Source organism: Oncorhynchus keta, chromosome 21, assembly GCF_023373465.1.
Source record: "Oncorhynchus keta strain PuntledgeMale-10-30-2019 chromosome 21, Oket_V2, whole genome shotgun sequence".
NCBI lineage: Eukaryota > Metazoa > Chordata > Actinopteri > Salmoniformes > Salmonidae > Oncorhynchus > Oncorhynchus keta.
The window spans coordinates 23,850,722-23,878,444 of record NC_068441.1 but is presented as its reverse complement, the minus strand read 5'-3'; the positions used below and the strand labels follow the sequence as shown (position 1 = coordinate 23,878,444).

Sequence of the window (27,723 nt, the reverse complement as noted above, 5' to 3'; positions counted from 1 at the left end):
AGTGAGGACCCAAAAGCGGTTTAACAGATACAGAGTCTTTTAATGTCAAATCACAGGGAAGACATAGATCCTCTTCAGATGTATAAAAATGGCAAAATAGACAACCCGCAGAGAGGGCGACAAAAGAATAATAAAGTCCCTCTGAATGTGACAGAAGAGTCCCCTTCTTGCAGCAGAGGACAGTAGCTGGGTTAGAGTCCCCTTCTAGCAGCCGAGGATAATAGCTGGGTGAGCGGCGACAGACTGCTGGTCTCTCTGGGTAGGCGCGGGTCGTAGAGGACAGAGGTACCTGATCACATGTAGCATCAGAAGAACAGGTAGATTCCGACAGGACGGGACAAGGGTGAAGCAAACAAGACGATAGTTTGGTTCTGGCATGAGAAACTCAAACGAGAATCTGACAGAGACAGATGCAGGAACAGAGAGAGAAATAGAGACCTAATCAGAGGGAAAAAGGGAACAGGTGGGAAAAGGGTGAACGAGGTAGTTAGAGAAGATGAGGGACAGCTGGGGGAAGGAAAGGAAGAGAAGGTAACCTAATACGACCAGCAGAGGGAGACTGAGTGAAGAGAAAGAACAGGAACAAGACATAATATGACAATACATGACATTTAGAAGCTTTTGATAGGCTAATTGACATAATTTGAGTCCATTGGAGGTGTACCTGTGGATGTATTTCAAGGCCTACCTTCAAACTCAGTTCCTCTTTGCTTGACATCATGGGTTAATCAAAAGAAATCAGCCAAGACCTCAGAATTATTTTTTATCCTTGGGAGCAATTTCCAAATGCCTGAAGGTACCACGTTCATCTGTACAAACAACAAACAATAGTATGTAAGTATAAACACCTCCGTCATACCACTCAGGAAGGAGACACGTTCTGTCTCCTAGAGATGAACGTACTTTGGTGCGAAAAATGCAAATCAATCCCAGAACCACAGTAAAGGACCTTGTGAAGATGCTGGAGGAAACAGGTACAAAAGTATCTATATCCATCGTAAAACGAGTCCTATATCGACATAACCTGAAAGGCTGCTCAGCAAGGAAGAAGCCACTGCACTAAAACCACCACAAAAAAGCCAGACTACGGTTTGCAACTGCATATGGGGACAAAGATCATACTTTTTGGAGAACTGTCCTCTGGTCTGATGAAACAAATATAGAACTGTTTGGCCATAATGCCCATCGTTATGTTTGGAGGAAAAAGGGGGAGGCTTGCAAGCCGAAGAACATCATCCCAACCGTGATGCACGGGGGTGGCAGCATCATTGTCACGTCCTGACATTAGTTCCTTTTTATGTCTCTATTTTGGTTTGGTCAGGGGTGGGCATTCTATGTTTTTCATTCTATGTTTTGTTCTGTGTGTTGTATTTCTATGTGTTTGGCCTGGTATGGTTCCCAATCAGAGGAAGCTGTCAATCGTTGTCTCTGATTGAGAACCATACTTAGGTAGCCTGTTCCCACCTGTGTTTGTGGGTAGTTGTTTTCTCTTTTTGTATTCTGTACAGCACTGTTTCGTTTTCGTTCATTCTCTTTTGTCATTTTTTCATTGTTCGATTCATAAATAACGATGAACACGTACCACGCTGCACCTTGGTCCTCACCTTCTTCAACCCACGACAGCCGTTACAATCATGTTGTGGGGGTGCTTTGCTGCAGGAGGGACTGGTGCATTTCACAAAATAGATGGCATCATGAGGGGGGAAGATTATGTGGATATATTGAAGCAACATCTCAAGACATCAGTCAGGAAGTTAAAGGTTGGTCGCAATTGGGGTTTCCAAATGGACAATGACCCCAAGCATACTTCCAAAGTTGTAGTAAAATGGCTTAAGGACAACTAAGTCAAGGTATTGGAGTGGCCATCACAAAGCCCTGACCTCAATCCCATAGAAAATGTGTAGGCAGAACTAAAAAAGCGTGTACGAGCAAGGAGGCCTACAAACCTGACTCAGTTACACCAGCTCTGTCAGGAGGAACAGGACAAAATTCACCCAACTTATTGTGGGAAGCTTGTGGAAGGCTACACAAAACATTTGACCCAAGTTAAACAATTTAAAGGCAATGCTAGCATATACTAACTGAGTGTATGTAAACTTCTGACCCACTGGGAATGTGATGAAAGAAATAAAAGCTGAAATACGTCATTCTCTCTACTATTATTCTGACATTTCACATTCTTGAAATAGAGTGGTGATTCTAACTGACCTCAGAAAATGAATGTTTTACCAGGATTAAATGTCAGGAATTGTGAAAAACTGAGATTAAATGTATTTGGCTAAGGTGTATGTAAACTTCTGACTTCAACTGTATAAGTTGTAACTGCTAAAGAATTATCAAACTAGTACCATGGAAAAACTTTTAGCCAGCTGAGTCCACACAGTTTCTTCAAGAATGTCCTTTTCTAGTTCTTTTAAAATCTCAAATTGCTGAAGTTGTAATGTGCTGATTCACTTCACTGCTGATCTAACCCATCACATGACTCTTCAAGGCCACTACGCTCCAGTTTTTTCAAGTGCAGTCGCAAAAACCATCAAGCGGTATGATGAAACTGGCTCTCATGCGGACCGCCACAGGAATGGAAGACCCAGAGTTACCTCTGCTGCAGAGGATAAGTTCATTCGAGTTACCAGAAATTGCAGCCCAAATAAATGCTTCACAGAGTTCAAGTAACAGACACATCTCAAAATCAACTGTTCAGAGGAGACTGTGTGAATCAGGCTTTCGTGGTCGAATTGCTGCAAAGATACCACTACTAAAGGACACCAATAATAAGAGGAGACTTGCTTGGGTCAAGAAACACGAGCAATGGCCATTAGACCGGTGGAAATTTATCATTTGGTCTGGAGTCAAAATTTGAGATGTTTGGTTCCAACTCCCGTGTCTTTATGAGATGCGGTGTGGGTGAACGGATGATCTCTGCATGTGTATTTCCCACCGTAAAGCATGGAGGAGGAGGTGCTATGGTGTGGAGGTGCTTTGCTGGTGACACTGTTTAGAATTCAAGGCACACTTAACCAGCATGGCTACCACAACATTCTGCAGCGATACGCCATCCCTTCTGGTTTTCAACAGGACAACGACCCAACATACCTCCAGGCTGTGTAAGGGCTATTTGACCAAGAAGGAGAGTGACGGAGTGCTGCATCAGATGACCTGGCCTCCACAATCATCCGACCTCAGCCAAATTGAGATGGTTTGGGATGAGTTGGACAGCAGAGTGAAGGAAAAGCAACAAGTGCTCAGCATATGTGGGAACTCCTTCAAGACAGTTGGAAAATCATTCCAGGTGAAGCTGGTTGAGAGAATTCCAAGAGTGTACAAAGCTGTCATAAAGGCAAAGGGTGGCTACTTTGAAGAATCTCAAATATACAATCTATTTTGATTTGATGAACACTTATTTGGTTACTATATGATTCCATATGTGTTATTTCATAGTTTTGATGTCCTCACTATTATTCTACAATGTAGAAAATAGTAAAAATAAAGAAAAACCCTTGAATGAGTAGGTGCTCTAAACCTTTTGACCAGTAGTGTATGTGCCCACCGGGTATTGCCCGTATAGGCTACACCACTGCTGTCAAGTCTTACTGCTAAAAGATTTTCAAGTTGAATAGTCTTTGAATGCCGACAGCAGTTGCACCATTGGAAGAAGCACTGTGGTTTGGATTGTAGCCTACAAAAGCTTATTCCTGCTTTTTTCCCGCAAACACATTTGGTTTGTCATAGTGTTGGTCATAGTGGTCTCTGATTTGTGGTCAGACTTGCTCAGGTGGAACAAACTGATTAGAGTGTCAACTGAAGTAAAAAATGATCTTGGAAGTAATCATTTGGTTTTTCAAAAGTATCTAATTGGATTACAATATTTCTGCTTGTAACATAAAAGATTCCAGTTAGGCCTAGATTTTTTGTAATTGTTGGGCCCTGTTAAGAAGCATCATACTTCAATTAATCATTGCACTCATTAAAAAGTCTCATGGCTGTGGGTAAGAATGACCATCTAAACCTTTCTGTGGAGCTTCTGGCCAGCTTCTGTGCTGCATAAGAGTGCTGTGGATTGGTTGCATGACATTGTCCATCATCATGTGAGCCTTGGCTTGCAGCCTTTTTATTAACATGTTCTGCGTTCAGGGTTGTGGAGTAACGGTTTAGCCTACATGTAATCAGTTACATGTAACGGATTACAAAAAACGAACTGTAATCAGTGACATTACCATAAAATATATTGTCATCAGATTACAGATACTTTTGAAAATCTAGATGATTACTTCTAGGATCCAAATGTTATCCAACTTGAATACACGATTGGAGGGAAGGACAACAGCAGCCTACGGGTGATACTGATATAATTTATTATTCATATCTAGGCTACATAGCACATTGATGTGAACCACACTGCTGAGCTCTAATTTATTTGCGGTTTACGGATTGAGGTTGTATGCTATATGTGTATTTCTTTAACTCGTTGAATTAAAGAAGTTTAAAAAGCCATTCATTAATCGTTTTTGCAAACAGGGTGTATTCATTACCGAAACCGTTTACCGTTTAAGAACCAAAAGGAAGCAAACCGAGAGTTTCTAGTGGACGAATTCAGGTAGTTCCCTCGTTCCATCCCGTTTTCGAAACGTTTTGCAACAGAATTGGAGTACTGAATAAGCTCTTTCTTTCTTTAACTAGGCAAGTGTGTTATTAAGAACACATTCTTATTTACAATGACGGCCTACCCCGGCCAACTTGTGCACTGCCCTATGGGACTCCCAATCACGGCTGGATGTGATACAGCCTGGAATCGAACTAGGGACTTTAGTGAAGCCGCTTGTCCTGAGATGCAGTGCCTTAGACCGCTGCGCCCCTCGTGGGCATTACATCAAATGTGAAATTATCTGTTAAGATATTAGGAACATGATCAAGTTGCTGATCACATGAATGTTGCTTGAATAATCTTCATCGAAGAAACCAAAAATGAAATGTCTTTTGTACCAGCAATTTTTGTTGACATCACACCGCGTCAACCGCATCCCCATGCCGCTTTGTACAGCGGCACTGTTCCCACAAGATCGGAGCAGCAACGAGACGAATCACTTGCATAGCATCAGTCAGTTTAGGAACAAGGACAAGCTGAGCTGCTGCGCTGGTCTGACGAAGCAGCAACAAGAACCAGACAAATATACATTTGAGCCACATAAAGGGCGGTCAATCCGCGATTTGGTTGTCAGAGCATGGAAGCTCCAGAAGACGTGTCGGTCGGTCCGTGACCAGCTTTCCCACGACGGAGTCAGAGAGACCATAGTAAGTGCAAGCTGTAGGCTACACGTTGACTGCGGTGAAACTGAAAGAGCTTGCCTGTTGAGTGGAGCGCTCTCACTGCACTGTTGTCATCACCAGCCAGCTGCAAATGCAATTGTTTATATCTCATAAAATGTATAAAGAAGAATATGTGTGGGTGCAGGCTATTCCAGGGAACTTGCTATTAGAATTTGTTTATGTGTTTCATATTTCTCAATAGCACTTTGCCGTTCCTTTACTACTGTACCAGCATCCACGGTTATATACACCTGTCTACAATGTAACAACAAACATAAGACATTTTGTTCACCAAGTAATTCAGGATAAGTATTGCATTCGTGTGCTAAATTCTTAATAGTAATAATCATATTATGTCATTTATAACCCAATGAGTTATAAATTCTCAGTGGACTAGTCTATCCAGATTTTGAAAAATTCATCAACATCTCAGCATCATTGAAATGTACAATGTAGCCTAACTTCAATGTAGCCTAACTTCCAGCTCTAAAAACTGAGTAACAAGGCATGGAGAGAACTTGGGTATTTGTGGTAAAGATGATTATTGTTGCACTGGTATATGTGTACAACTCACAGTTACATGATGTCACACCTGTTGCCATTTGTCTAGTGTTTTGGTGTAGCATGAACTGTAGTGTGAAATGTAGTTATGCCAGTGTTTGGTATATGAACCGCATTAAATGTTATATGTAGTCATCAACCTGTGATCTTGGCATAATTGCTCTATCACTACAGTATCACAGAGAAGTGACCTATGACCCTGCTTAGCACAGTAGATCTCCATCACTCTGACTCACTGATGAGTCATTCCAGACTCCCTTCCTCTTTCTCTACCTCACTAACTCCCATTCCTGTGAATTAGGGTTTCTTCTCTGTGTGTGTTTGTGTGTGTGTGTATGCAGACATATGTGAGCAATTGTGTTTCACATGCACTTGTGTCCTTGCTGTATTAGGCTGGACATAGGATGCAGCCTTTTAATCAAGTAGTGGTGTTGCTGTTCTGTTTTTCATGGCCAACATTTGCCCTTTGAAAGGATGTTGAGTCTTAACAAGTAACGTGCATAGTTACCAGTAATCCCATTCCCCCACTTGTATTTTATATGATGGGCATAAAAAGTAACCACTTATTTTGTGCTTGTCCTACATCTTTTGATGAATGTCAGGTGGACAGATAGATTGACAGTTGGGGACAGACAGATACACTACATGACCTAAAGTATGTGGAAAGCTGCTCGTCGAACATCTCCTTCCAAAATCCTGGGCATTAATATGGAGTTGGTCCCTCCTTTGCTGCTTGAAAAGCCTTCCCTCTTCTGGGAAGGCTGTCCACTAGATGTTATAACATTGCTGCAGGGACATGCTTCCATTCTGCCACAAGAGCATTAGTGAGGTTGGGCACGTATGTTGGGCAATTAGGCCTGGCTCACAGTCAGCATTTCAATTCATCCCAAAGGTGTTCGATGGGGTTGAGGTCAGGGCTCTGTGCCGGCCAGTCAAGTTCCTCTACACCAATCTCGACAAACCATTTTTGTATGGACCTCACTTTGTGCACGGGTGCATTGTCATGCTGAAACAGGAAAGGGCCTTCCCCAAACTGTTGCCACAAAATTGGAAGTACATCAACGTCTAGAATGTCATTGTATGCTGTAGCGTTAAGATTTCCCTTCACTGGAACTAAAGGGCCTAGCCCGAACCATGAAAAACAGCCCTAGACCATTATTCCTCCTCCACCAAACTTTACAGTTGGCACTATGCATTCGGGCAAGTAGCGTTCTCCTGGCATCCGCAGAACCCAGATTAGTCCGTTGGACTGCCAGATGGTGAAGCGTGATTCATCACTCCAGAGAATGTGTTTCCACTGCTCCAGTCCAATGGCAGTAAGCTTTACACCACTCCAGCCAACGCTTGGAATTGCGCATGGTGATCTTAGGCTTGTGTGCAGCTACTCGGCCATGGAAATCCATTTCATGAAGCTTCCGACAGTTATTGTGCTGACGTTGCATCCAGAGGCTGTTTGGAACTCGGTAGTCAGTGCTGCAACAGAGGACAGATGATTTTTACGCGCTTCAGCACTCATTCTGTTCTGTGAGCTTGTGTAGCCTACCACTTTGCGGCTGAGCCGTTGTTGCTCCTAGACATTTCCATTTCACAATAACAGCATTTACAGTTGACCGGGGCAGCTCTAGCAGGGCAGAAATCTGAGAAACTGACTTGTTGGAAAGGTGGCATCCTATGACGGTGCCCCGTTGAAAGTCACTGAGCTCTTCAGGAAGGCCATTCTACTGCCAATGTTTGTCTATGGATATTCCATGGCTAGGTGCTTAATTTTATACACCAGCAACAGGTGTGGCTGAAATAGTTGAAACCACTAATTTGAAGGGGTGTCCACATACTTTTGTATATATAGTGTAAGTGGGGACAGACGGATAGGGAAGTGAGTGTGCATCAGAGATGAGACAGGGAACACTGTAGTCCTCTGGACTAGAGCAGGTGAAGGTGCTCTCAGTGGGGCTCTGTCTGTCTGTCATCGACTGGAGCAGATAGGAAAGTGAAGGATAATCAGTACAGGCGAAGAATAACTATAAAGGCCTGTGGTGTTTTGTCCTTCACAAAGGACTGTCTTATTGTGACTGAACATGATGACTGTTTGTTGGGATGGGAGGCTCAACATTAAGCCCTGAAACTAGGCCATAGATTTTTCAGTAGATGCTGCTTGTATACGCTGTGAACCCTCCATGGTTCTCCCTTTTCTCTGACTGTCATTTGTTGGCAGTTTTCTTATACAGAGTAGAGCTTTTGTTTGGGTTATTCGTGTGCTGTGCATTAGCTGTTTGGGCTGTGAGCGTGTTAGGCATTAGATGGTTAGTCATTGTGAAATGGGCTTTGTCCTCTCCCCCACACTCCCACCTCTCCATCATGTCCTCATAGACCTAACAGCTTTATAGTCTGTGGATTGAAAACCCCTTCTCCACGAATCCTCACACTGCCAAGCATGCACTCCATTCTCTTTGAGCTGCCTGAAAGCCTAGGGCTGTTTCAAACCAGCTATAGTACACTATTCTTCAGCCTGTATCTGAGTACTGGCTAAGTACTGGTTTTAGATGTCTTGCGTTTTTACAGAGGAATTTGTTAGTCATATATTATGTATTAAAGATTCTGAAAGTCTTAGTTGGCTATTTGGAAGCACTGTGTCACTGTGGCATTGTCTTTCAGTTTGGGAAATGAAGTTGTTATTAGGTACTTGCTACAGTTACATACTATATTGTGGTCCATTGCTATAACAAAGCTCTTACTTACAACTAAGCCTGCAACTCAACTCTGGTATAATTGCAGTGACATCAACACATTGTTTCTGTCAGTAGATTTATTGGACTCCAAAAAAGATGTAAATTCAAATAAAATAAAATAGTTTTTGTCACCGAATACAGTGAAATGCTTACTTACAAGTCCTTAACCAACAATGCAGTTAAGAAAAAATAAGTGTTAAGAAAGTATTTACTAAATAAACTCAAGTAAGCAATAAATAAAAAAATAACAATAATTTAAGAGCAACAATAAAATAACAATAACGAGGCTGTTGTCAAGGGGTGCGTAACTGGTGGCATGGAAGTCAAACGCAGTAGAGCAGAACTTGGTAAATGGCCCGGAGCCGTTCAATGCGCATAACTCCCGGGTTATAAAAATCACAAAAAACACATGGGCACCAAACCCGACTCGCACCAGTCACAAAAGGCACACGTACTCACAATAAACAATTCCCGACAAGGACATGGGGGAAACAGAGGGAACTTAATACAACATGTAATTAGGTCATTGAAACCAGGTGAGTGTGACAATCAGACAAAACAAATGAAACATGAAAAATGGATCGGCGATGGCTAGAAGACCGTTGACGTTGACCGCGGAACACCGCCCGAACAAGGAGAGGAACCGACTTCGGCAGAAGTCGTGACAGCTATATACTGGGGGTACCGGTACAGAGTCAATGTGCGTGGGCACAGGTTAGTCGAGGTAATTGAGGTAATATGTACATGTTGGTAGAGGTAAAGTGACTATACATAGATAATAAACAGAGTAACAGCAGCGTAAAAAGGGGGGTGGGGTCAATGCAAACAGTTTGGGTAGCCATTTGGTTAGCTGTTCAGGAGTCTTATGGCTTGGTGGTAGAAGCTGTTAAGAAGCCTTTTGTACCTAGTCTTGGCGATCCAGTACCGCTTGCCGTGCGGTAGCAGAGAGAATAGCCTATGACTAGGGTGGCTGGAGTCTTTGGCAATTTTTAGGGCCTTCCTCTGACACCGCCTGGTATAGAGGTTCTAGATGGCAGGAAGCTTGGTCCCAGTGATGTATTTATTGGTCTGTACGCACTACCCTCTGTTAGGGCTGGGCGATATATCAAGTTTATGTTTTAGCGCGATATGGAAAATGCCTGTATCGCAAGAATCGACGTTCTGTTATAATGTTGTAACGTTTTACTAATGCAGCATCTCACTGTCTCTTCTCTGTCAGCCCAATGTCCAATCATGTCCCAATTGCGTGACAACACGTGCTTGATCCTGATCATTGATCTCTGTGTTTTTGTCTCCACAGATCTGTGTCCTGCTTTTCATCTGTCTCTACATCATCTCCTATCTGGTCATCATCCACTGCAACAGGAATGCTGAGTTCACCACAGGTACGTGTGAGTCTGAGGCCAAAAGTCAGGGGAGTGGAGGTCAGGTCACGTCACAGGCTGCAAGGTCTGCTGGGTTTCTGCAGCTCAGTACTCTACTGATTAACTGTAAAAGTCATTGATTATACGGTTGGTATTTCTGTATGTCTGCCAATATCCTCCTTTGGTCCTACATGTGGGTGTTGTATTACAGCCAGGATGGACATATACAGTATATAAATCCATATTTCAGCATATGTTTGCCTTTACTTCACACTTCTGCGTATAGGTTTTGCATGTCAATGTAAACAAGTTGCTGGTTACCATGAAAGGGCCATAATTTATGTGTGCATGTGCACGAGCTATAGGATGTTTTTAACTGTAGCAACCCCACCACCTCACTTGTGAGTGTATGTTTGCGTCAGGAATTGACAGCAAGCGTTGGTATTGGAGACGGGACGCTTTCCAAAATACACTCTGGTACAAATTACAGCCAGAGCCTGTTATGCAACCTCCCCCTGTTGGCCCCCTCCCTCGGCCTTCCGGATCCTCTGTCCTGTTAGATGGGGCGAGGGGCACAGGGAATGTTATTTTTATTATTATAATTTTAAAAATTAGGGGGACGGTAGCTTTAATATTGCAGATAGATGTTGGGTTGTAGTAAAGTAATCATTTGCATAATTTCTAATCCTGAAGGAATGTTACCCTGGGATACCCTCCGTAGGGCAGACACAGTCGTTCTAGTCATCTCTCTTGTGTAGTGTGATTTTAAACAATGTACGAAGCCAGAGAGAGAGAGAAAGAAGTGAGGAGGAAACACAGCGATCCATGGGTTTTTACTTTAACCAACAAAGGACTCTGCACTTTTGATAGCCTATCTTCTTTTGCTTGTACAAAACTATGGTATGCAAAATAAACTTCAAAGCCTGTGTCAAATATGATCATCCTTCAGTTTTTAGGACTACATTATTCATCGTAATGGGTGGGGTTAGCAAATTGTTCAATACCACCCCCAAACCTTTTTACAACACTTGCACATACATTCTAAATTGTGCACCAATTTGTTCATTATTTGGAAACAGCTGACCTATCTGATCGATATCATGATCAGTCTCAGATCAGTGCCAAACACACCTACACACAGGTCAGTGCCACACACACACACACACACACACACACACACACACACATGGGGGTCCAGACATTACTGTACTGTGATAAGGGTTAGTGTTTTACTTTTGGCCAATTTAATCTACTGCTTTCGTTTAGAACCTAGTATTGCCAGTTCCCGGTTTGTAGCCTGCAGCATAAACACACACTGTACGTACACAAAAATGTGCTTTGCTTCATCACACACAAAAACACTTTTTTGTTTATAGTTGTTACTCTAAGAACAGTTTTAGCCTGCAGGTGTTTGTGAGAGTTGAGCAATATGTGCTTGTCGTCCTTTTGTTGCCAATTTTGTGAAAGGAGGTATCATCTTTTATCAGGTTCCCAGTTTATTGTCCAGCCGGTCTGCCCCCCCCAACACACACACTTATTCCTCTTTTTGAAAGCCATAATAATAATTGTGTTGTGTGTGCTTTAAATTATAGATGACAGCGAAGATGCAACAGTCAACAAAATTGCGTAAGTAACTTTGAACAATAGAGGTTTTATTACCGCCGACCATATCTATAACTGCCACAGAATGTCAGAAAACCAATATACTGTACCTACATATTTGATATTTCTATGTGTCATATGGGAATGCAACTTCTTTTTGTAAAATCTCTTTCTCTCTCCCCCTCTTTCTCTCTCCCCCTCTTTCTCTCTGTCTTTCTCTAGGCTGTGGCTCTGTACTTTCACTCTCTCTCTCTGTCAGCGCTGTTCTACTCCCACATCTCTCCATCTTCTCCAACGAGGTCCTGCTCTCCTTCTCACACAGCTACTACATGCAGTGGCTTAACAGATCACATATACATGGTAAACACACACAAGAACCTACATGAACATACTCACACAGACAGTTACACTGACACACACGTTGTCAGACCCAGTTATCTCAATGAGAAAAAACCTGTATGAATAAAAGTATTAAAAAAAAAATTGCATGCTGACATTTTGTACGTGGTTTGAAGTCCTGTGCTGTTGAAAGATCTTCTCAGTGTGCATGCTTCACATATATTATTTTTATTCCTATTGAATTTGTTCAGAGAAAAATGACAGTCCACCCCAGGTTACAAGTGATGATGATAAGACAGATATGATATGAGCTCCTGCAGATATGAGCTCCTCAGACACTCAACTTCTAAAATGGACTGTTAGTGAAGTTGAATCAGAAGACGATAGCATGTAGACAGAAGAGGAGGCTTCCAATAATTGCTGGAATGGAGTGAATGGAATGATAACAAATATATAAAAACAATGTGTTTGATTAATTAGGGCCAATTTTAAGTCTTCATAACAATCGGTATGTGGCCTTTTTGGACGCCGATTATGTCCGATTACATTGCAATCCACGAGGAAACTGCATGGCAGGCTGACCACCTGTTACGTGAGTGCAGCAAGGAGCAAAGATAAGTTGAAAGCTAGCATGAAACTTATCTTATAATAAACAATCAATCTTCACATAATCACTAGTTAACTACAAATGGTTGATGATTATTATTAGGTTAACTAGCTTGTGCTGCATTGCATATAATCAATGCAGTGCCTGTTAATTTATCATGGAATCACAGCCTACTTCAACTTCACGAAACGGGTGATGATTTAACAAAAGCGCATTGCTGAAAAAAAGCACAATCTTTGCACAAATGTACATAACCATAAACATCAATGCCTTTCTTAAAATCAATACACAGAAGTATATATTTTTTTACCTGCATAATTTGTTCACATAAATTCATGTTAGCAGGCAATATTAACTAGGGAAAATGTGTCACTTCTCTTGCAAGCAGAGTCAGGGTGAACTGTGAAATAATTTGCCAGAATTTTAAATAATGACATGACATTGAAAGTTGTGCAATGTATCAGCAATCTTTAGACTTAGGGTTGCCACCCGTTCGATAAAATACAGAAAGGTTCCGTATTTCACTGAAAGAATAAACGTTTTGTTTTTTAAATGATAGTTTCCGTATTTGTCCATATTAATGACCAAATGCTCATATTTCTGTGTTTATTATATTATAATTAAGTCTATGATTTGATAGAGCAGTCTAACTGAGCGGTGGTAGGCAGCAGCAGGCTCGTAAACATTCATTCAAACAGCACTTTACTGCATTTGCCAGAAGCTCTTAGCAATGCTTGAATCACAGCGCTGTTTGTGACTTCAAGCCTATCAACTCCCGAGATTAGGCTGGCAATACTAAAGTGCCTATAAGAACATCCAATAGTCAAAGGTATATGGTATAGAGAGAAATAGTTGACGCGTCATAATTTCTTTAATAATATCTACAACCTAAAACTTCTTAACTGGGAATATTGAAGAACTGGGAATATTGAACCCACCAGCTTTCATATGTTCTCATGTTCTGAGCAAGGAACTTAAACGTTAGCTTTTTTACATGGCACATATTGCACTTTTACTTTATTCTCCAACACTGTGTATTTGGATTATTTAAACCAAATTGAACATGTTTCATTATTTATTTGAGACTAAATAGATTTTATTTATGTATTATATTAAGTTAAAATAAGTGTTCATTGTTGTCACAATCGTCATAATGATTGGACCAAGGTGCAGTGTGCAGAGTTCCACATATTTTAATAAATCAAAACTCACCAAACAAGCACAAACAAACCATAACGTTCTGGGTTGCTAACAGGCAGCTACACAAACACATAGTCAAGATCCCACAAATCACAATGGGGAAAATGGCTACCTAAATATGATCCCCAATCAGAGACAATGATAAACAGCTGCCTCTGATTGGGAACCATATCAGGCCACCATAGCTTTACAATTCCCCTAGATGACCCACCCTAGTCACACTCCGACCTAACCAACATAGAGAATAACAGGCTCTCTATGGTCAAGGCGTGACAATTGTTCATTCAGTATTGTTGTAATTGTCATTGTTACAAATATATACACTGCTCAAAAAAATAAAGGGAACACTAAAATAACACATCCTAGATCTGAATGAATGAAATATTCTTATTAAATACTTTTTTCTTTACATAGTTGAATGTGCTGACAACAAAATCACACAAAAATTATCAATGGAAATCAAATTTATCAACCCATGGAGGTCTGGATTTGGAGTCACACTCAAAGTTAAAGTGGAAAACCACACTACAGGCTGATCCAACTTTGATGTAATGTCCTTAAAACAAGTCAAAATTAGGCTCAGTAGTGTGTGTGGCCTCCACGTGCCTGTATGACCTCCCTACAATGCCTGGGCATGCTCCTGATGAGGTGGCGGATAGTCTCCTGAGGGATCTCCTCCCAGACCTGGACTAAAGCATCCGCCAACTCCTGGACAGTCTGTGGTGCAACGTGGCGTTGATGGATGGAGCGAGACATGATGTCCCAGATGTGCTCAATTGGATTCAGGTCTGGGGAACGGGCAGGCCAGTCCATAGCATCAATTCCTTCCTCTTGCAGGAACTGATGACACACTCCAGCCACATGAGGTCTAGCATTGTCTTGCATTAGGAGGAACCCAGGGCCAACCGCACCAGCATATGGTCTCACAAGGGGTCTGAGGATCTCATCTCGGTACCTAATGGCAGTCAGGCTACCTCTGGCGAGCACATGGAGGGCTGTGCGGCCCCCCAAAGAAATGCCACCCCACACCATGACTGACCCACCGCCAAACCGGTCATGCTGGAGGATGTTGCAGGCAGCAGAACGTTTTCCATGGTGTCTCCAGACTCTGTCACATGTGCTCAGTGTGAACCTGCTTTCATCTGTGAAGAACACAGGGCGCCAGTGGCGAATTTGCCAATCTTGGTGTTCTCTGGCAAATGCCAAATGTCCTGCACGGTGTTGGGCTGTAAGCACAACCCCCACCTGTGGACGTCAGGCCCTCATACCACCCTCATGGAGTCTGTTTCTGACCGTTTGAGCAGACACGTACACATTTGTGGCCTGCTGGAGGTAATTTTTCAGGGCTCTGGCAGTGCTCCTCCTGCTCCTCCTTGCACAAAGGCGGAGGTAGGGGTCCTGCTGCTGGGTTGTTGCCCTCCTACGGCCTCCTCCAAGTCTCCTGATGTACTGGCCTGTCTCCTGGTAGCGGCTCCATGCTCTGGACACTACGCTGACAGACACAGCAAACCTTCTTGCCACAGCTCGCATTGATGTCCCATCCTGAATGAGCTGCACTACCTGAGCCACTTGTGTGGGTTGTAGACTCCGTCTCATGCTACCACTAGAGTGAAAGCACTGCCAGCATTCAAAAGTGACCAAAACATCAGCCAGGAAGCATAGGAACTGAGAAGAGGTCTGTGGTCACCCCCTGCAGAACCACTCCTTTATTGGGGGTGTCTTGCTAATTGCCTATAATTTCCACCTGTTGTCTATTCCATTTGCAAAACATCATGTGAAATTTATTGTCAATCAGTGTTGCTTCCTAAGTGGACAGTTTGATTTCACAGAAGTGTGATTGACTTGGAGTTACATTGTGTTGTTTAAGTGTTCCCTTTATTTTTTTGAGCAGTGTATATAAAAATCGGCATAATCGGTATCAGCATATTTTGGTCGTCCAATAATCTGCATCGGCGTTGAAAAATCATAATCGGTCGACCTCTACTCGATACCATTCAATTTATTCCGTTCCATCTATTACTATGGGGGCAGACGGTAGCCTAGCGGTTTAAGAGCGTTTGGCCAGTAACCAAACGGTAACTGGTTTGTATCCAAGTGCCGGCAAGGTGGAAAAAAATCTGCTGTTCTGCACTTGAGCAAGGCAGTTAACAACTGCTCCCCGAGCGCCAATGATGAGGTCGTCAAGGCAGCCACCCGCAGCCACCCAACCAGTTAAATGCGGAAGACACATTTCACTTGAATGCATTCAGTTGTGCAACTGGCTAGGTATCCCCTTTCCCTTCGAGCCTGTGCTCCCCAATTAAGGTGCCACCGGCCTCCTGTGGTAGAGAGAGATAAATCCTTTCACTGTCTATAACACTGTCTGTCCCCATCTCTCAATGCAGGACTGTGGAATCTTGTCTTCCTCTTCTCCAACCTCTCCTTATTCTTCCTGCTGCCCTTTGCCTACTTCTTCACTATCGCCCTCCAGGTTCCCTCGGAGAGTTCATCAATGAGCTTGATGCCTTGATAAGCTCCTTTCCTGAGGACGGCTCACCTCTCACAGTTCTGGGCGACTTTAACCTCCCCACGTCTACCTTTGACTCATTCCTCTCTGCCTCCTTCTTTCCACTCCTCTCCTCTTTTGACCTCACCCTCTCACCTTCCCCCCCTACTCACAAGGCAGGCAATACGCTCGACCTCATCTTTACTAGATGCTGTTCTTCCACTAACCTCATTGCAACTCCACTCCAAGTCTCCGACCACTACCTTGTATCCTTTTCCCTCTCGCTCTCATCCAACACTTCCCACACTGCCCCTACTCGGATGGTATCGCGCCGTCCCAACCTTCGCTCTCTCTCCCCCGCTACTCTCTCCTCTTCCATCCTATCATCTCTTCGCTCTGCTCAAACCTTCTCCAACCTATCTCCTGATTCTGCCTCCTTAACCCTCCTCTCCTCCCTTTCTGCATCCTTTGACTCTCTATGCCCCCTATCCTCCAGGCCGGCTCGGTCCTCCCCTCCCGCTCCGTGGCTCGACGACTCATTGCGAGCTCACAGAACAGGGCTCCGGGCAGCCGAGCGGAAATGGAACAAAACTCGCCTCCCTGCGGACCTGGCATCCTTTCGCTCCCTCCTCTCTACATTTTCCTCTTCTGTCTCTGCTGCTAAAGCCACTTTCTACCACTCTAAATTCCAAGCTTCTGCCTCTAACCCTAGGAAGCTCTTTGCCACCTTCTCCTCCCTCCTGAATCCTCCTCCCCCTCCCCCCCTCCTCCCTCTCTGCAGATGACTTTGTCAACCATTTTGAAAAGAAGGTCGACGACATCCGATCCTCGTTTGCTAAGTCAAACGACACCGCTGGTTCTGCTCACACTGCCCTACCCTGTGCTCTGACCTCTTTCTCCCCTCTCTCTCCAGATGAAATCTTGCGTCTTGTGACGGCCGGCCGCCCAACAACCTGCCCGCTTGACCCTATCCCCTCCTCTCTTCTCCAGACCATTTCCGGAGACCTTCTCCCTTACCTCACCTCGCTCATCAACTCATCCCTGACCGCTGGCTACGTCCCTTCCGTCTTCAAGAGAGCGAGAGTTGCACCCCTTCTGAAAAAACCTACACTCGATCCCTCCGATGTCAACAACTACAGACCAGTATCCCTTCTTTATTTTCTCTCCAAAACTCTTGAACATGCCGTCCTTGGCCAGCTCTCCCGCTATCTCTCTCAGAATGACCTTCTTGATCCAAATCAGTCAGGTTTCAAGACTAGTCATTCAACTGAGACTGCTCTTCTCTGTATCACGGAGGCGCTCCGCACCGCTAAAGCTAACTCTCTCTCCTCTGCTCTCATCCTTCTAGACCTATCGGCTGCCTTCGATACTGTGAACCATCAGATCCTCCTCTCCACCCTCTCCGAGTTGGGCATCTCCGGCGCGGCCCACGCTTGGATTGCGTCCTACCTGACAGGTCGCTCCTACCAGGTGGCGTGGCGAGAATCTGTCTCCTCACCACGCGCTCTCACCACTGGTGTCCCCCAGGGCTCTTTTCTAGGCCCTCTCCTATTCTCGCTATACACCAAGTCACTTGGCTCTGTCATAACCTCACATGGTCTCTCCTATCATTGCTATGCAGACGACACACAATTAATGACCAGGTGGCGAATCGCATCTCTGCATGTCTGGCAGACATATCAGTGTGGATGACGGATCACCACCTCAAGCTGAACCTCGGCAAGACGGAGCTGCTCTTCCTCCCGGGGAAGGACTGCCCGTTCCATGATCTCGACATCACGGTTGACAACTCCATTGTGTCCTCCTCCCAGAGCGCTAAGAACCTTGGCGTGATCCTGGACAACACCCTGTCGTTCTCAACTAACATCAAGGCGGTGGCCCGTTCCTGTAGGTTCATGCTCTACAACATCCGCAGAGTACGACCCTGCCTCACACAGGAAGCGGCGCAGGTCCTAATCCAGGCACTTGTCATCTCCCGTCTGGACTACTGCAACTCGCTGTTGGCTGGGCTCCCTGCCTGTGCCATTAAACCCCTACAACTCATCCAGAACGCCGCAGCCCGTCTGGTGTTCAACCTTCCCAAGTTCTCTCACGTCACCCCGCTCCTCCGCTCTCTCCACTGGCTTCCAGTTGAAGCTCGCATCCGCTACAAGACCATGGTGCTTGCCTACGGAGCTGTGAGGGGAACGGCACCTCAGTACCTCCAGGCTCTGATCAGGCCCTACACCCAAACAAGGGCACTGCGTTCATCCACCTCTGGCCTGCTCACCTCCCTACCACTGAGGAAGTACAGTTCCCGCTCAGCCCAGTCAAAACTGTTCGCTGCTCTGGCCCCCCAATGGTGGAACAAACTCCCTCACGACGCCAGGACAGCGGAGTCAATCACCACCTTCCGGTGACACCTGAAACCCCACCTCTTTAAGGAATACCTAGGATAGGATAAAGTAATCCTTCTCACCCCCCCCCCCTTAAAAGATTTAGATGCACTATTGTAAAGTGGCTGTTCCACTGGATGTCATAAGGTGAATGCACCAATTTGTAAGTCGCTCTGGATAAGAGTGTCTGCTAAATGACTTAAATGTAAATGTAAAATGTAAAATAGGGCACCCTCATGTCAAGCTCTGACGTGAGGGTATCAAGCGCATGAAGCGAGATGGTGGATGGTGGTTGGAAGAGCACGCTTGTTTGAAATAGAAAAGCGTTGCGGTAGTTTTTTATAAAGAACATCAAGAAGAAGCAGCTGCTTTATAAATGGGATGCACTGTTTTAGCGCAACATCCCGAGGGGTTCGTGCTGATTGTACGGAGATTGTGACAGCCGGTTAAATGGCTTCCCTTGCGAAAGGCAAGAACAAGATGTACGTCAGGAGAAGTGCAGTATTATCATAAGGAGACGTAAAACTTGGAATATGGAGGAAAAAAAGAGAGGCAGATTATTTCGAAAAGAGATGGAGGAAGAGGGTGAGTTTGAGTCGTTAAAAATGGCAGAACAAGGGAGATGGTTTGTTAAAGAAGAATGGTAGAAAGTGTAAGCAGAGTGAGCTGAAATAGGAGGAGAAGTGGAAGTTAATGAGGGCGAAGTATCTGAGGTGGCAGATGTGGTGAAGTTCTCGAAGCCTGAGGCTTGCACCGAGGGTCAGGATAAAGACAATAGGAGTGAAGTGTTTGGTAAAAGTGGACCCTTGCCTTTTGACTGATTCATTTGTGGTTTCAGGGCAGAAGTTGTCATATGCTGAGGCAGTGAAGAAAGTAGAGGACACATCAAGACAGTCGTGAAGAGGGCACGACAAAACCTTTCCCCCCTCAGGAGACTGAAAAGATTTGGCATAGGTCCCCAGATCCTCAAAAAGGAGGGTAGTGCTACAGAGGGTAGTGCGTACAGCCCAGTGCATGACTGGGGCCAAGCTTCCTGAAATCCAGGAGGACCTATATAATAGGCGGTGTCAGAGGAAAGCCCATAAATTGTCAGAGACTCCAGCCACCCAAGTCATAGACTGTTTTCTCTGCTACCACACGGCAAGCTGTAACGGAGCTGTACTTAACAGCTTCTACCCCCAAGCTATAAGACTGCTGAACAATTAATAAAATGACCACCGGACTATTTACATTGACCCCCCCATTTGTTATGTACACTGCTGCTACTCGCTGTTTATTGTCTATGCATAGTCACTTCACCCCTACCTACATGTACAAATTACCTCTAGCCTGTACCCCCGCACACTGACTCAGTACCGGTTCCCCCTGTATATAGCCTCTTTATTGTTTTTTATTGTGTTACTTTTTATTATTTTTGACTTTAGATGATTTGGTAAATATTTTCTTAACTCTTCTTGAACTGCACTGTTGTAAGCACTTCACGGTAAGGTCTACACTTGTTGTATTCAGCGTATGTGATAAATAAAGTTTGATTTGATTTTCAGATGAGTCAAGGGAGAGGGATCCTGGGAGGAGTGGTGTGAGTAGTATATCTGTACCAGTAAAGAGGGAAATGCCAACAAGTGATATGTTTCAGTAAGATTGGATTTTTTTGCATTTATAGCAATGGTTATCAACTGTACTGCAGGGATGGAATGTATGTTGCAGAAAATTGAGGTTGTGCGAATTTGGGTGTACGAGACTTTACATCAGAAGAGTTACAGGGTGTCTTAAGTGGTGGGCTCCCTTCCTTTCAACTTGTTGGCCTGAGGTAGGACTAAATAGATGTAAATAGTGGAGTAGGGTAGTGTTATTTATATATTTTTGTGTGAGTGTTTTGTTAGATGGTAACGTATTTGTTTATTTATTCTAAGTATTAGGGAGGTGTACTCCAGTCTAGTAGGTGGCGATAATGCAACATTTACTGGATGCCAACCGCCGTTAAACCTTATCGAAGAACAAGCTCTGACGTATGTAGTTTTACAACGGTGTGCTTTACCAGTTTCCGACAGTGTTACTCGGGAAGCGCAAGTCTTGTGAATAATCCGTTTTGGTTTCCTGTTTTAAGTTCAGAAAACGAATATTTAGATATTTCAAACTAATTATCGCTATACATAAGTATATCGATAACCGATATAGTGCAAGTACCAGTCGAAATACGTGTTCTATCAGCTTCAGTTCAGTTCTGAAGTTACAACTCGAAGCCCAGCGGCTTTGAAAAGTTTGTTGTTGTCACGTGACGTGATACGAATGCGGTGATAAAGTTTTTGTATGTTTATTAAAGACCATAGCTACAAAAACAACATTCTATATTACGTTACTATTTTAAAACAATGCCTCAACCAAAATACAGGAAGATTGCTGTGATTGGGTACAGATCTGTTGGTGAGTGAAATAAGAAGCTAAGTTACTTAGCCATCCTTTGTTTTTGTTTTCATAGTTAACGTTGTTGCTAGATGGTTAGCTAGCAATAGCGTAGTTATGATAAAAACAAAAAACAAAGGCTAGCTAGCTTCTAGTACCAAAACAGAATCAAGCTCATAAGAGAATGTCATAGCTCTGTAATTGTGTAGTGTGTTAATGTATAAACGTTGTAGTTGATAACCTTCTGCTTACTCTAGTCACCATGCCAAAGTTGTGCGCTAACAACTTAAGCCAAGTTCCACGATGTGTTAACGCGGCCAACAAACGTTACTAACGTTAGCTCATAGACCTAGCTAGCTAGATATTTTCATTGTGAAACCGCTGCAGTCATAACTAACACAGCCAATCACAATGTATAACTGTTGCTCAGAGTCGGGTAACAAATGGTCATTTTGTTTTCCTATGATTTTGGAAATTGCTGCTCATCGGCCTCAACAATGCCATTTTTCTCTACCTCTACAGGAAAGTCTTCTCTCACAATACAGTTCGTGGAAGGACAGTTTGTAGATTCATATGACCCTACCATTGAAAACAGTAAGTATTTTTATTGAGTTTTTTCGTTGGATCAGTTTTGTTATTCTAAGTTATTGCAGCCACTATCATTGAGGGTCAAATAATATGCATGGGTGAAAAGCAGAACATATGCTCCTTTTTATGATCATGCTATATCCAGCAATTACCATGTGCTCACCTTATGTGGCATAGCCTGAACTTGACAACTTCCTCTTCAACTCTTTCCAGCCTTCAACAAAATGGTGTCTGTCAACGGTCAAGATTTCAATCTTCAGTTGGTTGATACTGCTGGTCAGGTATGTATGCTTTACATTACTCATCTTCTTTCTTTACCTCTGTTTCTCTGCTCTCTGAAATAACACAAAATACATGTTCTGGTGATTAGTGACCATTTGTGCCGATGCAACATGTAAAATGGTTGGGATATGAAAGAAAACAACAGACAATATTCTTTTCAGAAGCACTTGTCCGTCCTTGTGTTCTCTCTTTAACCAATTTCTCGCCTTATCTCTACAGGACGAGTACTCTATTTTCCCTCAGTCTCATTCAATGGACATCCATGGTTATGTCTTGGTCTACGCAGTAACCTCCATGAAAAGGTGAGAAGTCACGGGTACATTTAATTTCCGGTCATTTTTTGTCCTGGCCCTCTGATCTTGTGACTCTACTGTGTGTATAGATAGTTGTATGTCCATCAATACACACTGGTAACCTGTCTCTTTTTGTCTTTCACTTTTTGCAGTTTTGAAGTTGTTCAGGTTCTTCATGACAAGCTGCTAGATATGGTTGGGAAAATACAGTAAGTTAACCAAAGTTATAAAAGGTTAGTGATGCTGCTTTTGATGATCTGTTTGGATTGTAAAAAATTGGTTTTCCAAGTACACTTTAAAATGTAGGTGTGCTCTTTTAGGGTGCCAACTGTTCTTGTTGGAAACAAAAAAGATCTCCACATGGAAAGGTAAACCTACTTGAGCTGAATGAAGGAGGAGCGCATTGGTGCTCCCACTCACATGCATGGCTGGTACATTATGTATAGAACCAAGCCACTACCATCCCATTTTAAAAACTGGCATATGGTTTCACCTCGGTTTTCCATCTAAGGTCTTGGACCTTGTGGTCATATAGGTACATTAATGCTATCTGACCTATAAAAAGGTGTGATTTCATTACATCATGCTCAATGTGTCCCTCCTCCCCTCAGGGTGATCAAACCAGAGGAAGGGAAGAAGCTGGCCCACTCATGGGGAGCAGCATTCATGGAGTCTTCTGCCAAGGAAAACGAGGTAGACAAAGATATCTTCTCTGCAGACAGAGCTACTCATAAAAATGTGTCTCTTCAAAAGCATGAACTTATTTATTGATTTGTTTTTCTACTTTCAACTCTATGCATTGCAGACCGCTGTAGAGGTATTCAAGCGGATCATTCTGGAGATGGAGAGGGCGGATGGGAACGTTCCCTCCGAGGATAAAAAGTGTGCCGTGATGTAAGAGGGTCTCACCAGGACAGCAGTAAGCTCATTGGATGAAGCCAGGAGACACAACGTCACCAGCCTGCCAATCATGACTTCCCTAGCACCAAGGAGCCGCAGTCGCAATGTGGCCACTTTATAATTCAACAGTGTTTTACACAAAGGCACCCAATCACACTCGAGGCTAACTAAAAATAACTCTGACAGGTGTCACACAAGGGTTTCACTGTCAGTTTTACTGAAGTCTATCAAGTTTGGTTGGCATAAACCAAACCTCATGAAAATACCAAATATAATGTAAGAGCAACAAGCCTAAACTTCACAACAAAAAACAGCTCCCTAATAATTGCAATCAAATAGCTAGCCATGTATCAACAGATGGAGTGGTGACTGGCTAGTGTCCCCAACTCTCACTGGCTAGCTTCACCTTGTACATAATAAGGGCTGATCTTGATGCCTAAAAAACATGCCTGACTTTTTTTTTCTCGGGTCATTGTTTGGAAAGTCACTATAATTCACAACTGATTCATGTATTGGTTACAGTATCTTGGAATGAGTTCTCTTTCACACAAGATGTGTATTGCAGAAATACATTTCCTCTAGCATTGGTCTTGGCTAACATTTTTTCACTGTAAAACTTTCAGCAAGTCAACTTCAGGTTACACTTCACTCTTGAACTGTAAATCCTTTCTTTTAGGAAACATGCCAATTTGTATTTTCTAGAATACAGTTTTATGTTCTTCTGGTTGGCAGATTGGTCCTCGCTCCTTTCCGCTATGATCTACCATCTGACTTTAATAATTAAGCTGTAATTATCTAGTGGATGAGGCACCCTTGAATGATGTTTAGAAAAGAATGGAATGGATCTGTTGTATAAAAAAAAGTTGTGGCCTTTTGATCCCAGAGAACTAGGATCGTAGACACAGGTTTGATAGTGTTGTTAGTTTTATTCTGAGATAATACAAGTGTGTTCATTCAGCAGCATATTGAATGAAATGTATGCATATAATTATACTATAATTAAGAAGATGGAGTTGCAGTTAAGGGCATTCACTGATAATTCCTTACCACTGTGGACTGTTAACCAGTTCATGGGGATCACAGGATCTGCTGGTTTAGTTTTCATTTTGGGGTTTTGATTCCAGAAGTGATGTAGGGCTCCATCAAGCCAAGCAAGGAAGCCTTATGACACATGATCACTTATGAATTTATGTTGAGTCGGGGACTCCCAGTGGACACAGTGCTCACCATAACCTGATTTTCGTGTCCACAAAAGATCAATTCGATGCCCAATGGTTTTTACTGACATTACTTACATTTATCCAGACGGTCCAACCCCTAGTGTCGAATAATTGTTGTTTAGAATTGTTTTATAGAGTGCTTTTCTTTGAATTAGTAGATTGATTGATGATGCAGTCTAAGGCTGAGTTTACACAGGCAGCCCAATTCTACGCTTTTTTTCACTACTTGGTCCTCTGACCAATCAGATTTGTGCTGAAAAAGATCTGATGTGATTGGTCAAAATATCAGAATTGGGCTGCCTGTGTAAACTCATCCTAAGAGAAGCTGGAGATGTTGTGTCTTGTGCCTTACCCTTCAATCCCCCCCTTTACTACCCCCCCCTCCCACACACACACACCTGTTTCCCTACTTGACTCAAGATCCTGTTTTTTTTTTTCTCCCTTCTCTGTTGACTTGACCCAATGGGGAAAACAAGGTGCACAACACGCACCTGAACACCAATACCCCCACATTGGTTAGTGTTAACTCAGAACTATTGCTGTAAACTGTTTTGTATATATAAATATTTTACTCCTTTAAAAGTCTTTTTTTTTTAAAAATTGATTAGTTGTGTCATGGCTGCTCAATAACTGTCTGCAGCTAAGAATTTGAATTCCATCTCTGAAACAGAGACATACAGCCACTATAATACCACACCACTTGGAGACAAATCTGTTAGTAAATGAGTAATTATTTATTTGACAAAACCGAATTATGATGCTTACATTTATGCAGATGTATTTTTAAATTGCCCCTGTACTAAGCCTAAGCCGTCATTGATGGTCTTTACTGACTTTTCACAAAAAAATATGAATTGATCATGAGGGGCCGCAGTGGCTTGTGGGTCTGCGTACCCACATCCATACCCACACATGCAGTCAACTGATTTATGGAATCAATCCATTTGTGCAGTTAAGGTAACTCTTAATTGCATTACCAGTAGCCAGGGCTGGCCCTAACCTTTTGGGGGTCCCCCCACCTCGGGGGGGAAAGCATTTTACTGACCCTGTCTTGACAGCGGAGAGAAAAATGTAGGTTTTGAAGTACATTTCCTGCTATTCTAAACATTTTGGTATAGGGCAAAGAAAAAAATGTGCCGTTTAACAGCACATTTCCTGCAATTCTATCAATTTTGCCATGGGGTGGAGAGACACTTTTGCAGTTTTAACACTAGCGGTGTGTGGGTCAAATCAGTGGGGAAGCCAAGCCAGGAAAATAATGCCATGTTACATCGGTCCGGTGAAGTCCATTCTGTATTGTGATAATTGCGTTTTTTGCTCTAACCTGTTAGTTGTTGGGCTCCCGAGTGACGCAGCGGCCTAAGGCGTCACTACAGAACCTAGTTCGATTCCAGGCTATATCACAACCGTCCGTGATTGGGAGTTCCATAGGGCAGCGCACAATTGGCCCGGGGTAGGCCGTCAATGTAAAGGTTAAATAAAAAATAAAATAAGTTCTAATGAGAGAAGAAAAAGATGCAATTTAACAGCTAATTTCCTGCAATTCTATCTATAGGGTTTGGCCGGGGTAGGCCGTCATTGTAAATAATAATTTGTTCATAACTGACTTGCCTAATTAAATAAAGGTTAAAAATATATCATTTAAAAAAATGGAGTTGGTCTCCCTTTGCTGCCATAACAGCCTCCACTCTTCTGGGAAGGCTTTCCACTAGATGTTGGAACATTGCCGTGGGGACTTTCTTCCATTCATCCACAAGAGCATTAGTGAGGTCGGCACTGATGTTGGGCGAGTAGGACTGGCTCGCAGTCGGCGTTCCAATTCATCCCAAAGGTGTTTGATGGGGTTGAGGTCAGGGCTCTGTGCAGGCCTTCCACACCGATCTCGACAGACCATTTCTGTATGGACCTCACTTTGTGCACGGGGGCATTGTCATGCTGAAACATGAAAGGGCCTTCACAAAACTGTTGCCACAAAGTTGGACACAGAATCGTCTAGAATGTCATTGTATGCTGTAGCGTTAAGATTTTCCTTCACTGGAACTAAGGGGTCTAGCCCAAACCATGAAAAACAGCCCCAGAACATTACTTCTCCTCCACCAATCTTTACAGTTGGTACTACGCATTCTGGCAGGTAGCATTCTTCTGGCATCCGCCATACCCAGATTCGTCCTGTCGGACTGTCAGACATGAAGCGTGATTCCATTCTTGATTATTATTATTTTTTTTTTAACCCGTTTTCTCCCCAATTTCGTGATATCCAGTCTTGTCTCCCCTATGGACTCGGGAGAGGTGAAGGTCGAGAGCCATGCATCCTCCGAAACACGACCCTGTCAAGCAGCACTGCTTCTTGACACATTGCTCGCTGAACCCGGAATCCAACGCCACCAATGTGTCAGAGGAAACACCGCCCAGCTGGCGACCGAAGTCAGCTTGCAGGTGCCCGGCCTGCCACAAGGAGTCACTAGAGCGCGATGGGACAAGGAAATCCCGGCCGGCCAAAACCTCTCCAAGCCCGGACGACGCCTCATGGGTCTCCCGGTCACGGCCAGCTGTGAAACAGCCTGGGATTGGTCTGAAGTGACCCCTCAAGCGTTGCGATGCAGTGCCTTAGGCCACTGCACCACTCGGGAGGCCAGCAAAGCCGTTCTACTGTCAATGTTTGCTGACATGGCTAATTGAGTGAGTAGCTAGACTTCCATCCAATTGGCGACAGATTTTCATGTGAATATTCTCAAATCTGCATTAAGAAAATATGTGCATTTCCCCACCAGTGGTGTTTCCAACAAACGATTTGTTGCAGATAAAAATCAGTGTGTGATGACGTAGCGCACACAAAATGTACTTTTTCAATAAAATTTCCATGTACCAAATAAAAATGTTTTTCCATCGCATTTTCAACTCTACTGATTGTTTTGTCACATAAACTGTTGCGTTAAATAGTAAATGTAACTACACTGGACTTGGCACAAGCTTTAGCCAACAGCTTCCAGAGATGATATTGTTATGGATAAGAATTTTTATAGAGAATATTTTTATTTGTCAAATGGCAGTCAAGCATCGATCATCATGTCACCAGAATAAGACCCTCGATTATTTATTGGAAAGGAGCATCAAGATCACTGGGCACTTACACCACCCTGTGAAGTCATCATTACTTATTTAAACTGTAGCCTAATAGAGTACAACAGTATGAGTCATAATACCCCTAAAACCTAGTGTTCAAACAAAGAAATGGTTCCACTCATTTTCAGACCCATTCATTTTTCATAGGGGATTTTAGAAATACTTAAAATAAAGGCTGTGTTTTGTGTAGGCTTTGATAACTGTGCAAATCTCTCCAGGAGGTGATTTTTAAAATCAATATATTCCCCTAAAATTAAATGCTAATTAGGCTATCATAAATAACTACAAATGCCATGATGATTTGGATGAGACTGCTGAATAAAGGTAAAACTCTCTGGATTAACTATCTAA

General features: G+C 43.3%; 1 protein-coding gene and 1 long non-coding RNA gene across 2 annotated transcripts; one reads left to right on the top strand and one right to left on the bottom strand.

Moving 5' to 3' along the window:
* Nucleotides 1-30: 30 nt before the first annotated feature.
* On the bottom strand, nucleotides 31-21,879 carry LOC127910314 (uncharacterized). Its single transcript, XR_008074296.1, has 3 exons — nucleotides 21,718-21,879; nucleotides 689-809; nucleotides 31-289 (listed from the first exon to the last, which is right to left on the bottom strand). It is a non-coding gene; the product is annotated as an uncharacterized LOC127910314 (long non-coding RNA).
* On the top strand, nucleotides 20,587-27,140 carry LOC118400299 (GTP-binding protein Rheb-like). Its single transcript, XM_035796997.2, has 8 exons — nucleotides 20,587-20,987; nucleotides 21,489-21,560; nucleotides 21,768-21,835; nucleotides 22,056-22,138; nucleotides 22,282-22,338; nucleotides 22,450-22,497; nucleotides 22,741-22,822; nucleotides 22,935-27,140. The coding sequence occupies exons 1-8, from the start codon at nucleotides 20,936-20,938 to the stop codon at nucleotides 23,025-23,027; spliced, it is 555 nt and encodes a 184-aa protein (XP_035652890.1). The 5' UTR covers nucleotides 20,587-20,935; the 3' UTR covers nucleotides 23,028-27,140.
* Nucleotides 27,141-27,723: the final 583 nt, after the last annotated feature.

Coding starts and splice junctions, on each gene's coding strand:
- LOC118400299 (XM_035796997.2), top strand. CDS start 20,936: ATGCCTCAACCAAAATACAGGAAGATTGCTGTGATTGGGTACAGATCT. Junction 22,339..22,449: donor GATATGGTTGGGAAAATACA/GTAAGTTAACCA, acceptor GTGCTCTTTTAG/GGTGCCAACTGTTCTTGTTG. Junction 22,498..22,740: donor AAAGATCTCCACATGGAAAG/GTAAACCTACTT, acceptor TCCTCCCCTCAG/GGTGATCAAACCAGAGGAAG.